General features: G+C 43.1%; 1 protein-coding gene across 2 annotated transcripts in view; it reads left to right on the forward strand.

Annotated features, from left to right (window-relative positions):
• Positions 1–13,096, forward strand: part of Map3k7 (mitogen activated protein kinase kinase kinase 7) — a 62,489-nt gene extending 49,393 nt beyond the window's left edge. For both annotated transcript variants that reach the window (XM_006237966.5, NM_001107920.2), the window contains 4 exons: positions 803–908; positions 6,216–6,277; positions 7,910–8,025; positions 10,353–13,096. In XM_006237966.5, the coding sequence (XP_006238028.1) occupies positions 803–908; positions 6,216–6,277; positions 7,910–8,025; positions 10,353–10,533 (465 nt within the window). In that variant the 3' untranslated portion in view covers positions 10,534–13,096. The remainder of the gene's footprint in view (positions 1–802; positions 909–6,215; positions 6,278–7,909; positions 8,026–10,352) is intronic.
• Positions 13,097–15,053: the final 1,957 nt, after the last annotated feature.

Consider the following 15,053-nt stretch of genomic DNA (forward strand, 5'->3'; position numbering starts at 1 on the left):
GTACACAGTTTCTACTTGTGGCGTCTTAGGAGCACTCGAAGTTTCAGGTTTCAAAGCATTTCTAATTTCAGAGCTGTTGACTTAGGGACACTTCACCTGTAGCTGCCACTTCCCTCTGGAGGCCACTTCTATTTTTGGCTTGTCTGTTTTCTGGAATTTGACCGTATCTGACCATGTGGAAGATGGGATGTGGGTTGTCTGATTTCTTGTACTTCCGTGTGTGTCTGCTCGGTCCTGTCTTCCCCTTCATTGAGTGCCCCCTACAAGGGACTTACATGATTGTCCTGCTTCTGCCTCCAAGTGCTCACCACAGCTGTCTGCCACCATGCTCTTTGCCCTCAGCTTTTGTTGGAAGGTTTATCATTTTTTGCTAGGTTTCTTTCCAAGAGAGCAAAGCATCCCCAAGCCTTGACTTTAAGCAGGGATTAGCGGGCCTTCTTATCCTACCAAGAATTGGTGGCTCTATTACTAATTCTTCTCAACACAGCAGACAGTCCAGGGCTCTGGGCTGTGAAGTCTTTTCACTGGCAGCTAAGGGCTCCCCATCTACTTCTGCTTGGTGAGCCTTATTCCTCTACTTACCTTCATCCCAGCTGAGAGGTTTTGAGAAGTTGCTATGTACGAATGCATAGTGAGTTTGATATATGTTGATTTTATACTTAGAATGCCACTTTCAAGAGTCTTAGGCATCTACTAGTACAAATGGAATTCTTTTTGCCTCTCACTGGACATGAAGATGTGTCTTGTCATTCTCTAAGAAAAGAAAAAAGTGACACCTTTTCCTCCTGCCATTTCTTCACAGGTGAGCAGCAGGTCATCCAGCCCTAGTGTCAGAATGATCACTACCTCAGGACCAACCTCAGAGAAGCCAGCTCGCAGTCTTCCTTGGACCCCTGATGATTCCACAGGTGACCAGTCTAGTTCCTTCTAATATGAAATGGGGTGACTTGAGAGACATTAACCTTTACAAAGAGAAGCATGATGTCATTATTTAGATTTTTCATGTTTATAAAATCAATTACTTGGCAGTAACTTTCAAAATGCCCTTGGAGTATTATGGCAGAGACTAGCTGCCTTATCCTGTGTATGTTTTTCCCTCCCACATACTAAACACATATACTAAAAGATTTTTCCAGTTCAGAAACATGTGTTCTTACACTTCCCTCTGTGGCCTTTGTACCATGATCATTCCTGTTGGGCTTTTCAGTAACAACAGTCCCGTATCGATGACAGTAACCATCAACATCTTTACTTCATCTTCTACCGTGTGTGTTCGACGTGACTGGGTTGTATAAGGACGTCTTCACAAAAGGATCTCATGCATAATGAACATACCCCATGCCTCTCTTTTCACCCATCCTCCTTCCTTTAGTCCTCCTTGTTCCCCTTAGATAATTTCACTTCTTCTCTCATGTCTTTTATACAGACATGATTATATGTATCTGTAAAGTTAAGGAACCACAAAGAGAGAAAACAAACAGTTTTCAAAGACTAGTTCAACTTGTTTCTAGTTGTATCCACTTTCCTACAAAGGACAGCTGGAAACTCTTATTGTGTATACATGCCACATTTTCCTTATCCTCAGTGTTGGGTACCCAGTGAGTTCTATAACTCTGGTCTTAGGAATAGCTGCAGCAAACATGGATGTGTAAGTACTGCTGTGCATTGAGCTGAGTCCTTTGGGTACATACCCAAGAGTGTATAATTGGGTGTGGGGAACTTTTGTATCGGATTTTACGATGGCTGGACAAGTTTACATTTCTACCAGCAGTGGACATAGGGTGCTCTCCTGGCAGCTGAAGTGAGATTGCAATAAAGTTCCAGTTTGCCTTTTTCCCTGATGTCTAGTGAGGTTGAGCATCTTTCATCCTTGACAGTTTGATGCATGTGTATAATGTATCTTGAGCATGCTCGTCCAGCACCATTATCCTCCTTTTGGATCCAGTCCCCAATGTCCCTTCCCCCTTTGTGTCTTCTATTTATGGCCCACTGAATCCAATTACTGTTCCCCCTAATACCAAGCATGGGCAACCTAGCAACAGTCACATCCCTCCAAGAAAAATGCTTATAACTCCCCTTCCTCCAGCAGCAATCAATTGGTCAGCTAAGGGTGGGACCTCATGAGTCTCTTCCCCATCTACGCTCATTTGTTGACTGGCTTGATCTTGCATGGGTAGCCACAGCTGCATTGGACTCATGAGTATAATGCCTAGAACCTGTTCATCAGACAGCATTTCACAGCCTCCTGGAGATCCTCTGCTTCTTAGATTCTTTCCTGCTCTTTTGTGATATTCCCTGAGCCTTTGGTTGTTGTTCCACTTAGGACTGAGCATTCACAATTACTGATTCTTAACACTTTAACCAGTCCCGGTCCCATCCCCCACTTTCTGCATTAGCTACTGCCACGTCTCTGGCCAAGGTTGGAAGCAATCTATAGGAATAAATATCACTATTTAGAAGGCGGATTGACAGCATGTTATTTTAGAAGATAACATTAGGTTCTCCTCTAGGACCTATGACCTAATCAGTGCTGGTCATTTCTCATGTGTCGTTAGCCATTTGTGTTATATCTTTTAAGAACTATCTAATCATCAGTCTGTACTGATTTGATTGGCTGCTTGCTTTCTTCAGGGTTTTGGTCTAATGTTTTTATTCTAAATATACATGAAAGGGGTTTTTTCCCCTCACTCTATAGACTGCATTTAACTTGTGCTTGCTTGCTTGCTTGGTGGTGGTTGGTTGGTTGGTTGGTTGGTTGGTTGGTTGGTAGTTGGTTGGTTTGTAGGAAGAGTAGGACCTCATAGTGTGTTTGTTACTGGCTGGTCTCAAAACTTACTATGGTAGACCCTATGGGCTTCAAACTCACAGATATTTGCCTGTCTCTGCCTCACAAGTGCTGGTTAAAGGCCACCGCGCCCAGCTTAACTATTTCTTTTGCTGTGAAGCTTTGAAATTTCATGGGATCCCTTTTGTCAGCTGTTGATGTTATTTCCCGAGTGTCAGCCTCTGGTTTTTAAGAACACAAAATATGTGCCCAAGTGAGAGAAAAATCCATTTGGCAACCTTTCATAGCCCACAAGAGACTTCATTTCAAATGCATAGACATTTGAAAGCCTTTAATTTATTAAAACTCCAGTGTGAATAGCTCAATCATGATGACGAATTAAAAATACCTGTCCAAAGGGAAGGATAGCATTTCATCTTGAGCGTGCAGAAGTAATGTGATGCCTAACACACACTTAGCACTGTATCTAAGGAAGTTCTGTGTTTCAGTCCATCAGAAGGGAAGGTGGTCTCTTAAACTTTGGAAGATAAAATCATTTGAAATTATGCAGGTTTTGGTGGTGCACACCCTTAATCCCAGCACTCAGGAGGCAGAGGAAGGCAGATCTCTGTGAGATCAAGGCCAGATGGTCTACAAAGAGAGTTCCAGGACAGTCAAAGCTACACAGAGAAACCCTGTCTCCAAAACCAAAAGAAAAACAAAGTGCCAATTAAACTGAAATTTTGAAGTTAGTTTTCTGTCGTCACAAAGTAAAAAATTATTTCAGTATTTATAGATACCTGGTGTGGCTTAGTCAAGTTTATAGTTTCATTTTAAAAATGAAATGAGCTGCTTTCCCTGTGTCGTATAATTTAGAACTATGTTTAGCAAGGGGTGTGGACTCTCCCCTCCGGGTAAGTTAAACATTAATAGTAGCAAAGCTCCGCAGGATCCCTCTCCAGTGGGACACAGTGAAGTGCTCTAGCCATTGGGGTGACACCAGCTGCTGTTGTTATTGTTGCCTGTTGTTGAGTTGTTGGTGATGGTGGTGATGGTGATGATGATCCCCTAAACTAAGGAACTAGTCTCCCTAACATTGCCTTGGCGGGGTTTCCTAATTTCAGTCTAGATTTGTACATATGAATCAACAATGTGGCACATCTGTTCCCAGGAAGAAGTCATATCTCTTTAAATGTCTCTTCTCCACTGGTTTCTACACATACATGTACAGGTATCCTTCTCAACCCGTGTGGCACAAGTTAGACTGCAGCCCACCAGTCACTGGATGCTTTACCTGGACCCAGGCCCACCGAAGCTTGTCTTTGCTATGTGTCACTCACTACACAGGATAGGTTATAAAGAGCAGATGAGTCAAGACGTTTATCTTCCCAGGCCCAGGAAAAAACCACAAGGGTAAACATAAATAGCATAAATACTAAGACTTTTCATTATTAAATTGTTATATATACTTCCAGAGAAAAACTAAAGAACATAACAATTTAAAATCTTAGCAAATGAGTACTCTCCTGTTTTAGTTTACACTGTTATGAGTGTAAAGTGAGAAACATTTTCCCCAAGGCCTAGAAATAGCAATATCTAGACACAACTTAGGAGAATTTACAAGACACAGACTCACTTTCTTCTGTGCTTAGAACCCTGCAAAGATAAATATAAGGTGTAGCACATGTGTGGTGACCGTGCTTAGAGTTGTGATACACAGAAGCAAGCAGTAAACTTGCTGTAGTATGGCATGGTAAGCTGCAAACTTTATAGACAAGCCGAATGCTTTAGTGGTTAAGACGCAGACTAGTTAAATAAGACCTGATAGTTCCGTGGCTTTTCATACTCTTCAGTCACATATCAGAGAGAGAGGAAAACAGCCATAAGAAGTGCGTGGAAGTTACTTTGCTGTTGCCGTGACAAAGGCATCTTATTGGGGGTTTACAGTTTCAGAGTATTAGCGTCCATCACCATCATGGCCGAGAACATGGTAGCAGGTAGCCAGCTGTGTGCTAAAGCAGCAGATGACAGCTCACCTTCTAATCCACAAATAAGAGACAGACAGACTCTGGAAATGGCACAAGTCTTTTGACACCTCAGAGTCTACCTCAGGCACAACAAGGCCACATCTCCTAATTCTTCCCAAGCAGTTCAGTGTACCAAACATTCAAGTATATGAGCCAGTGGGGGCCATTCTCATTCAGACCACGCTAAGGGAATGTACTAAAGAAACGATGACACTAACATCTGTTGTGTTGGAAAAAATAGAAATTTTGCCTTAGTTAAATTAACCTAAACAAGTGTGAGTTTTAGTATTTCATGAGAGGAGGTCATGTTTAAGGAGTAAGTATAAAAATAAACTTTCATGCAGTGACTACGCTACCTCGTGACCAGCTGTTTATATTAGAAACTAGAAGCTGTATTCCAATTTAGGCAGAAAAGAGAAAGTGAAATGCCACTTGTTGATTTTAGACATGAAATCCAATAAAGATTGTCCCTTGATTGTCCCTTCATGAACAAGCGTTGTGCTTCTGAAGTGCCTGTGAGAGACTGTGTGCGGGTACAGTGAGGGATACAGTATCTGTGGTTGAGGAGAAGAGCTGTGGGAGGGAAGTGCTTAACTGAGGAAACTTTTCAAGACAGCTCGTTCTCCTCTTGGTTAGGTCTGTCATTTTCTTCTCATTTGAGTTTTGTGGAAAGCAGTGTTTGAGTGAGTCATTGAGTTTCCTTAGCTCTTTTCATTGGACCCCGAGCAGTGTCTCCACTGTCATCATATGTGACCTTGCTGTAATCCCTCCCAGTCTGTCAGTGGGGGGGCAGTTGTTCTTCCTCTGAGTGCTTTGACAAGATTGGCTGGTGGCTTGAATTCACTAGTGTAAGTGTTCGGAACATGGTGTTAAGCCAGAGTTCTAAATGCCTTTTTGTCCTGTCATATACTCTCCCCAGTAGTGTTTGATGAGAGACAGGTTGGGGGTGTTCATGTCCGTATCTGCACCTACTAGAAAGAACCTCTGGAGAATCTAGAACACTTGTCCTTCCCTTTCTTGTGTACACTGGTGCTCATAGTTGACCCACCCTCCTGGTAAACAACATGAGGAAAGAAATGTGGGCTGGAGCGTCATAGGATCGCCTACGACTGAGTTTAAAATACAAAGGCTATGTGTCATGTCTTTTTGTTTTTAATTAAACAAGGGCCTATGATCTTTAATATGTAGTATCCTATTTAGTTTATAGCCAACTTCAATTGTAGACCATGCTTGTGTTTTAATATACATGATCCTGTGTTTCAGAATTCATAACCAGACCCTGTCCATTACCAAGAACATAACTTTTATTTAATAATATTTAGGGAGAGGAATGACATCTCATACTTTTTTCTTACTTGTTATCATTCAGCAAGTGAGTAATTACACTCATGAATTAATAAATGAAATGCATGCTTTTCTTCCAGATACCAATGGCTCGGATAACTCCATCCCAATGGCGTATCTTACACTGGATCACCAGCTGCAGGTAAAGAAGCACTCTGCTTTCACTCCTGAAGGAGGTGATGGCAGTCACAGTGTGTTCCTGTCTACTTAGTTCTGCTTATAGTCACCCACCTTTAAAATCAAAGCAGCATAAATGTCTTTGCCAGACATGGTGAGCACAACTCTAATCTTAGTACTTGGGAAGCAGAAGCAAGAGGGTCAGGGGTTCAAGGTCAACTTCAGCTACAAAACAAGTTTGAGGCCATCCTGAACCTTAAGAGAGTCTATCTGAAAATCTGTCTTTCTTTCTTTTTCCTTTTTTTTAAAGTTAACTAGGTTTAGGATTGACATAATTGTATGTTCTTGTCCCAACAGTCCTCTTAAAATCCTTCTCTGTTGTCACACTGCAGCATATGGCGTTTCCATCCCTCAGTGTTTAGTGCACTGAGATATAAGCTCATGATCTCCTTTCCATTGAAGACATTTGTGATGCACCCTTGGGTTCATAGTGACTGAAAGTATGAGTAATGTGCTCTAATGCTAAGCACCTCGGGAGCCAGGCCACATGTGACCAAGCCAGCTCAGTCAGTCAGCAGGTTCTCCAGGGGAGGAGCAAGGATTAAAAAGAAAAAAGACAGTTAGACAACACTGTAGTATGATCGCAGCCAGTTCTGAGGGTGAAACAGGTGTATTTTTTTTCCCAGCTTGCTTTTATACCATTTTAACAAAAAGACAATACACACAAATAGTCAAGGAACAAGCAAGGCAATAAACAAAGTCGCATGATCACTGTTTCTAGGGTCTTGTCAGGGTGACCAAGATATCTGAGCCTACCTCCCTGTTCTAGGCCAAAGGCACACTCTTGCCTGAAGCCCAAAATCAGATTCCTGCCTGAGCGTACTTCTGGGTCCTGGCCCAATGTCAGATTCCTGCCAAGCGGCCCCAAAAGCCCCATACACACACACACACACACACACACACACACACACACACACACACGGAACACACTCACACACACACACACACACACACACACACACGGAAGGCAGACACAGGACAGAAAATCGCAGATCTACGTGGACAACACACAGTGCCCAGTCCCTTAAGAGAATGAGAGAATGGTCCTTAGTGTGTTCCAGCTCCGCAGAGGAAAGACCATGCCAGAGCTTCACCTGCCCTCCTCCCTCACCTGCCCTCCTTCTGAGCTGGCTGACGAGAGCACAGAGGTAGCCAGGACACAGCATCACACTTAAACAACAGCTTCCAGTGAATCTGTTTTTGGGCTGTTTGTGAAAGGAGGAAGTGCATTCTGATCACTTTAGCTGCTCGCTTCTGGTCCCACTCCTGCCCCTTCACCCTGCCACCCCTCCCCCATCAGTCCCTTTCTGATACCCATATGTTTTGCCTCATTTTGTTCACAAGTTATAACCTGGCTCACGGTGGGTTTGACACGGACCATTGGTCTTGGGGCTTCTCAGCTCGCTTACATTGCTTTAGAGCCCGTCATAGTCTTTGCCTTGGCTGTCACCTTAGGTAGACATCGAGGTTTAAGTCGTTTTTTTTTTTTTTTTTTTTTCTTTTTTTTTTCAGAGCTGGGGATCAAACCCAGGGCCTTGCACTTGCTAGGCAAGCGCTCTACCAGGTTTAAGTCTTAACAGTTCTGCTTTCTTTCCAGCCTCTAGCACCATGCCCAAACTCCAAAGAATCCATGGCAGTGTTCGAACAGCATTGTAAAATGGCACAGGAATATATGAAAGTTCAAACCGAAATCGCATTGTTACTACAGAGGAAGTAAGTCCCACACCCCTTCCTTCTAACAAAAGCTAAAATACTTTTTTTTTTTAAGTTAAAATAAAATACTGGCATTTTGGATTTAAAATGTATTGAGGTAGGAACATTATTTTAAAAGACTTTAAGAAATTTTTGTCTTAAAAGTCCTAAAATTAGTCATTAAACTGAATTCTTCGGGCTAGAGGATGGCTCGGCAAAGAAAGAGCACACATGTTGCTCTTACAGCGGAGCGCACCTGCCCTGGCCAGCTCAGGCATCTGTAGCTACTGCTCCAGGATATCCAATGCCACCTTCCAGCCTCTGAGCGCACTGAACCCTCTGTGCGCGTGCGCGCGCGCACACACACACACACACACACACACACACGCACGCACGCACGCACGCACGCACGCACGCACACACTTCAAAATCAGTCTTCAGGCTGGTGTGGTGACACATGCCTTTAGTCCCAACACTTGGGAGGTGGAGGCTGGCAGAGCTTTGTAAGTTCAAAGCTATCCTTATCTACACAGTGAGACCCTTCTCAAAGAATAACTAATGAATACATATGGATCTTGAGAAAAGGTATTTCCATGTTAAACTATAAGACCCCTTAACTGGTTTCATCCGATGTAATTTTGATAACAATGTCACATAGCTAAAGGAAATAAGCTGGTTGCATGCTCACATTTATGTCACCAGAGGCTGTTTAGAGTCACCACTACAACCGTTTAGGCTCTCCACCAAAGGCAAGATAGTGTGTTCCCCGGGTGGTCTTTGAGGCGTTTTGTCTGTGCAGTCTTGTGTGTTGAATAGAGCAGGGTACCTGTGCCAGGGCTCTGTTATGTAATTGTGACTGCTTTGGAGGGAATGTCAGTCAGCTGTGTCTCCATTTCTCAGAGAGCCATAGAAACTGCCTGCCTTCTGTTTTTAAAAACTCCTGTCTTACTTTTTAGCTAGGTGGTTGTTTTGTTTATGAGGTTGGTGTTCACTTTTCTTAAGCATGACCCTTATGAAATTTTAGACTTATAAAGAATGACAAGTAAAATGTTGTAGGGAAAATATAAATGTGTATGTGGAAATAGAATTCTTGTAGTAATTGGCATTGAAGTAAAATTTCTTGTGCACAGAGTAACTCGTGCTGTGCTTCAGAAATGGAGTCTAGGACAGTGAGAGGTGGCCTAATGGGTAGAGGCACTTGCAGCCAAGCCTGACATATCCAGAACCCACTGATGGGAGAAGACGCCATCTTCCCCAGTTTGTCCTCTAACCTCCACTCCCACCTACCTACACACGCAATAAATAAATGATAAAGATGTAATAATCAAAGAACAAGCTTGAAAAGGGGGGAAATAGTATAATAATTTAAATGATTATACCATAAAGATACCATGAAGGGGAAGCTGAACATTATGGTCTGAAAGCTGGAGAAGTAGCTGTGGAGCTTCTGGCACTTTGTATGTGGAGGAGGAGGCCTGCCACAGTGTTTCCATATTTAACCTGCCTTGTCCTACTTTGTAAGTAGTTATTTATTATGTGGGCAGTGGATGTGGACACAGCATGGCGTGCATGTGTGTGCCTGTCACAGGACAGCTGCTGGTGGGAGTTTGTTCTCTCCTCCCACTATGTGAGTCCAAAGACTGAAGTCATCATCAGGCATGGTGACAGGGGCCTTTTACCCACTGATCATCTCACCGCCCTGAACACTTACTTTAAGTGGTAAGTGTTAAGAAGTTACTTTTGATAATAGTAAGATGTTATTATTCATTTATACCCAGTACTCTTGCTTTAGGAGCTAAATATTTAATATCCTCAGAGTTAAGGGACTTGAAGCTTACCTGTGTGTAAGAATGAGAGGCCCCTGCAAATGTTTGGAGGTACTGTTCTTGCTTTTCAAAAGAAAAAGGAGCTTTAGGTGGGGTAGCATCCCCTTGAATTAGCTTGCGGATGTTTGGTCAGTGCCACTACAGCTCTAGTAAATGGACTGAGACTTCAGAATGAGGACTGGAGGACATTGGCGTGTGTATATGAACTGTGACACTGCCACCTTCTGGAGCTGAGCCTTTTTTTTTTTCCTTCCTTCCTAACACAAAAGAGGGTACCAAATGAAACTTTCTGAAACTTAGTGCAGTGTTTCTCTATTCGCTGATTGCTTGTGCTCATTGAGAGGCTGTGGGTCTGCTGTGTGCACAGTAGGTGGTGGAGATAGTTACCACTGTCTAGGACCTTACTGGAGTAGCACACTCAAGCTGCAGAGGGACGGGGAAGGTTCTGATTATCTAATTCCTTCAACTAACGGTGTGGATCTCCCTGCCATGTATAATGTTTACTGTGTGATTTGTTTATAGGCAAGAACTAGTTGCAGAATTGGACCAGGATGAAAAGGACCAGCAAAATACATCTCGCCTGGTACAGGAACATAAAAAGCTTTTAGACGAAAACAAAAGCCTTTCTACTTATTACCAGCAATGCAAAAAACAACTAGAGGTCATCAGAAGCCAGCAGCAGAAACGACAAGGCACTTCATGATTCTCTGGGACCGTTAAATTTTAAAATAGGCAAAGACCTTTTTTAAGAAAAGACAAACCATTATAACAGTTGATGAGTGTTAGCTTTTTGGCGTGTTCTGAATGCCAAATGCCTCTTTGCTGCATTCGTTATGTCAGTTATTTCTTCTTAGGGTGGATATCAAATCCACTGTCTCGCTGCATCAGATGATAGCACCCGCGGCTTGGGAAGGCAGGCATTCTCAGCTTCAGAGCACAGGAAGTGAACGTAGCTGTACGTGCGTGCTCCGGTGTGCGCTGCCTGACAGGTGGGCATCACCGGCTACTGTGTGCAGGCATCGACCTTTCTCTGTAATACAAAGTGGGACCTCAAGGATTCTCTTCATAGCACTCATCTCAAAAAACCTGCTATTTTTATCCCAATGGATGGCATGCACCAACGTAAAGACAGGGTATTAAAATAATTGGTGGTACATTACGGAGGGACAGGACCTTGAGGCTAACTAAGTCCAAAGACAGGGTTTTGTGCCGACACATCCTGGATCAATACTAAGTGTAGTCCCACCTGTTAATATTAAAGGTAAGTGGTGGCAGCTGTGTCTAATGAGAGCAAGTTTACTGATTTTCATAAGGTTGAGCATCGTCTGAGATACTGAGTAACATGCTCTTTTTTTACGCCCTAAGAATTTTCAATTCTGTGTGAAAGCAGGAGCTTTTCTGACTTTTAATATTAGTAGAAATGAAATTGAAAGATCATGATGTAGCTTCAGTGATCCTTCGTGCAACAGTTACTGAATTGTTTTATGATATATTTGAAGAAAATTGAAAAATAATAATAATTGGCCCAGCTAAAAAAGGCTTGAGCTTAGATGTCTGTGTATTATACCAAACAAGGAACAATGCAGGCAGGTCAGCAGAGGCGAATGAGGAAGATAATGGAGTAGAATCAAGCGCACTTTTCGTAGATGTTTAGAGGGTTTGGCTCCCCTGAAGCCATTTCTGGGACTCCTGCTGCCTCCCTTGCTTCTGAGAGACTGAGCACTTACACAGAGAGTAGTCACATTGTTAACAGTGAGTTTACTACCAACCGTCAAAGTAACTTAAAGGAAACAATAAAACACCATCGAAAACTCCCTAAGATCTATTTTTTCAGTCCATGTTGACACATTTTGATACCAGTACATAAATGCCTTTTAAATCGGACTCCATCAGCTTCGCTTTTATAGTGTTGGTGTTTGTGAAGAGGACGTTTGGAACTGAAAGCGTGGTTGCTATGGTCCTTAGATGTGATCTAGCATGTCCTGCTCTGCTCCAGATGAGCACAGGAAGCTTTCGAAGGTTCTTCAAGGCTAAAACAGATAACCTTTTTTCCATTGACTTTTTCCCCTGTGAGTTTTGTAATGAATCCCTTCTGTATGCAGTAAGATTATGTTCCCAAATTCTATTAGGTGACATGAATGTTGAGCTCAGCGTTAGTAGTGAAATAAAACTGGCACAGAAGATATAGCTGTAGACTGAGACGGCGACCACAGCGCCCTGCCGCCGCTGCCTGTGCGCACAGCTGTCCCTCGGCAGAAGGGCGCTGGTCTCTGAGTGCAGCATGTTGAAAGCCTCTTGACTTTCCAGGATTCCACATCACATGGATGCAAGATCCTCCTGCAGCTAAAAGGAAGTTTTGTTGTCGTCGTCATGTGCAGTCACTTGGTGAAAATGCTCACAGGCAAATGGAAGGAAATGTCAAAAGGTCGTTAGCAGGTAGTTGCTTGTGTATGCTCGATACTGTAGTCCTGGACAGCCTTAAGTGCATTGCAACACCCACATGTACCTTTAAAGCTCCAGCTCTCCCTGAAGGTGAGCACACCAGCCATACTTGAAATCCATACCGTTTCCTCAGTGTCTCTACCTATAACACCTTCAAATAGCCAACATGCCAGGAGCCAGATGTCCACTGACTGGTCTACAATGTCTACAATGGAGGTAGAAAGTTGATGTCCAAGAGCCAGACAGTCCCTGCACAGACATCAGTGGCATTTTGTTTTCGCTTCTACAGAAGGAAGCAAGGCTGTGTAAGGTGGACGGAAGTCGTCCTCAGCAATGAAGCCGTGCTCTGGGTTGAAGAAAAGTCAGTTAAAAACGTTACTTTACAGTCGCCTGCCATACTGAAAACATCTGCTTAAAGTTAGTACAACTGGTCGACTGTTTTCACTGAAGTATTTTTTAAGTAGTGTTAAGTAGTCTTTTTCCTTCAAATTTCTGTCATGCTCAATTCCACCTCCTCCTGCAGTCAGAAGTTACAGGTGGTTTTGTTTCTTCCTCCCTCCCTCCCTCTGGTGAGTGTGTGTGTGTGTGTGTGTGTGTGTGTGTGTGTGTGTGTGTGTGTGTGGTGTGTGTGTGAGTGAGTGTGTGTATGTGGCCTTTAACACCCAACTCCTCTCATCACAAGCTAGTAAGTTCTCCTTTTACTCCTGTCATTCAAGCATTGTTTGTAAGATGATGTGATACAGAAATTCTTGTGCATACTATGTAACTGAAGGAGGCTTTTTTGATTTATTTTTGTTTTTAATAAAATTGAGATTGTTATTTCAGGCTGGTATGTAGGAATGGTACCTGGCTTCTCTGCGCGACTGAGCTGTGGGTTTGCCCAGTGTTGTTTACCGTATGCAGACAAATCGCTGACACCAGTTTCCTAGGACACTCAGCACGATGTACCATAATCATGATGCTGGAGGCTGTCATTGGGCTGGAGAGATGACTCAGCAGTTAGACTCACTACTGCAGAGGACCAGGGTTCTCTTCCCAGCACCCACAGGGAGGCTCACAACACTGCCACTCCAGTTCCAAGGGATCTGACTCCTTATGTTCCTGAGAGTTCGTGCAAGGATGTGGTACACACATACTCAGGGGCACACACAGAGAGACATGCATATTATATAAGTGAGGAAAAAATCCTCTTTATTTTTCCATGGGCCTTCAATTTTATGGAGTACAACATAAAAGTGACTGATTACTCATTGCAAACTTCTTAATGTTTCTTCTAAGCTACAGTAAGCATTTTGTTATTTTATATCAACCCCCTCCCCAGCTTATAGATAAGCAAACATATTTTTAGCATCTATTCATTAGGTTCCTTGCTTCTTCAATATTGATAAGCTGAGTTCCATGTTCATATCAGCCCCACTGGAGAAGCATCCCCCGTGAGATGCTGAGGGTCGGGTTCCTAAGGCCAGCATGTCCCTGGACCTGCTCCTCTGCGGTCTGCATGTGTAGGTGGAGTCATCAGCAGAGGAAACATCTCTCCAGCTCCTCAGCCTAGATATCTGTTCTGGGTGACTGCTATGTCCTGAAGTCCCCATGATTTGGAGGGTGCTTCAGCTGGCACTGGCTCACTGGAATCCCCTCTTCTGTCTGAGAGACAAAATGCCCCAAATGGAAGAAATGGAAGTACAAGTAAAGTGTCCTGGGCCGACTGAAGGAAGGTCTGCCAGCACACAGGAAGTGAGCTGTGCTCTCAACTTGGTCATCTTTGTGTTTCTGGTATTTTTGTTTCTGTCTATTAGGAAGTCTTACATTTAGGGCATAGTTTATGTAGAATAAACCGCATCCACTTCAAAGTGTACAGTTTACTATGAAACCACTCGAGCCGTCAGCGTCCTGAATATGTCTACCACATAATTCCCCCATGCCCCATGGGGTCCCCTTAAGACCACATCTGTAGGCTACCCCTGCCCTCTGCTAGCGTAGAGAGAACTTACAGTGTCTGTAGTCCTCAGTCCTGCCCTGTGGATTTCCTCCTTTAAGCTTTCACCCTTGACATAAATGGCTTTTTTTTTTTTTAAATTCCTTCGAGAGGGTTTTCTGATTAATTTCTGGTAATATTTGAAAGAAACAGTGTTAGATTTTGAAAGAAACTTTAATTTCAGGAAATGGGAATATGTTCGGTGTGTCCCATTTCACCATACGGGACCATAGTCTGGAGACACTTTAGATCATTTATTATGTTTTTATACAGAATCTCAGTCCTTTGCACAGTTCTCCTACATCTGTATGAAGCATGTATCTGTAAGTATACAGTCATGGGAAGCAGCATGTTGGTAGGTCTGTGTCACACTTTTAGTATACACTGTTGGTTGGTATAACTTTTAAGAGTGCTTTGTTGAATTATAGGTATCTCCTGCTAAAAAATTCCTACAAGAGAGGGCTAGAGAAGGCTCAGCAGTTAAGAGCACTTGTTGCTTTTACAGAGAACCCAGGTTCAATTCCCAACACCCACATGGTGGCTGACAACTCCATAATTTTAGTTCCAAGAGGATATGACACCCTCTTCTGAAGTCCATGGGCACCAAGCATATGCGTGGTGCATGCACACACACACACACACACACACACACACACACACACACACACACACACACAGACAAAAACACTCATACAAAAAATGTAGTAAAAACATCTCATTGCCTAGGAAAGACTGTTACTACATCCCAAAGCAACGTTTAGAACTTGCTCTGGCTGTGCACTTACATGTCTCTGGGGTTTGACTTA

This window comes from Rattus norvegicus, chromosome 5 (genome assembly GCF_036323735.1).
Source record: "Rattus norvegicus strain BN/NHsdMcwi chromosome 5, GRCr8, whole genome shotgun sequence".
Classification (NCBI taxonomy): Eukaryota; Metazoa; Chordata; class Mammalia; order Rodentia; family Muridae; genus Rattus; species Rattus norvegicus.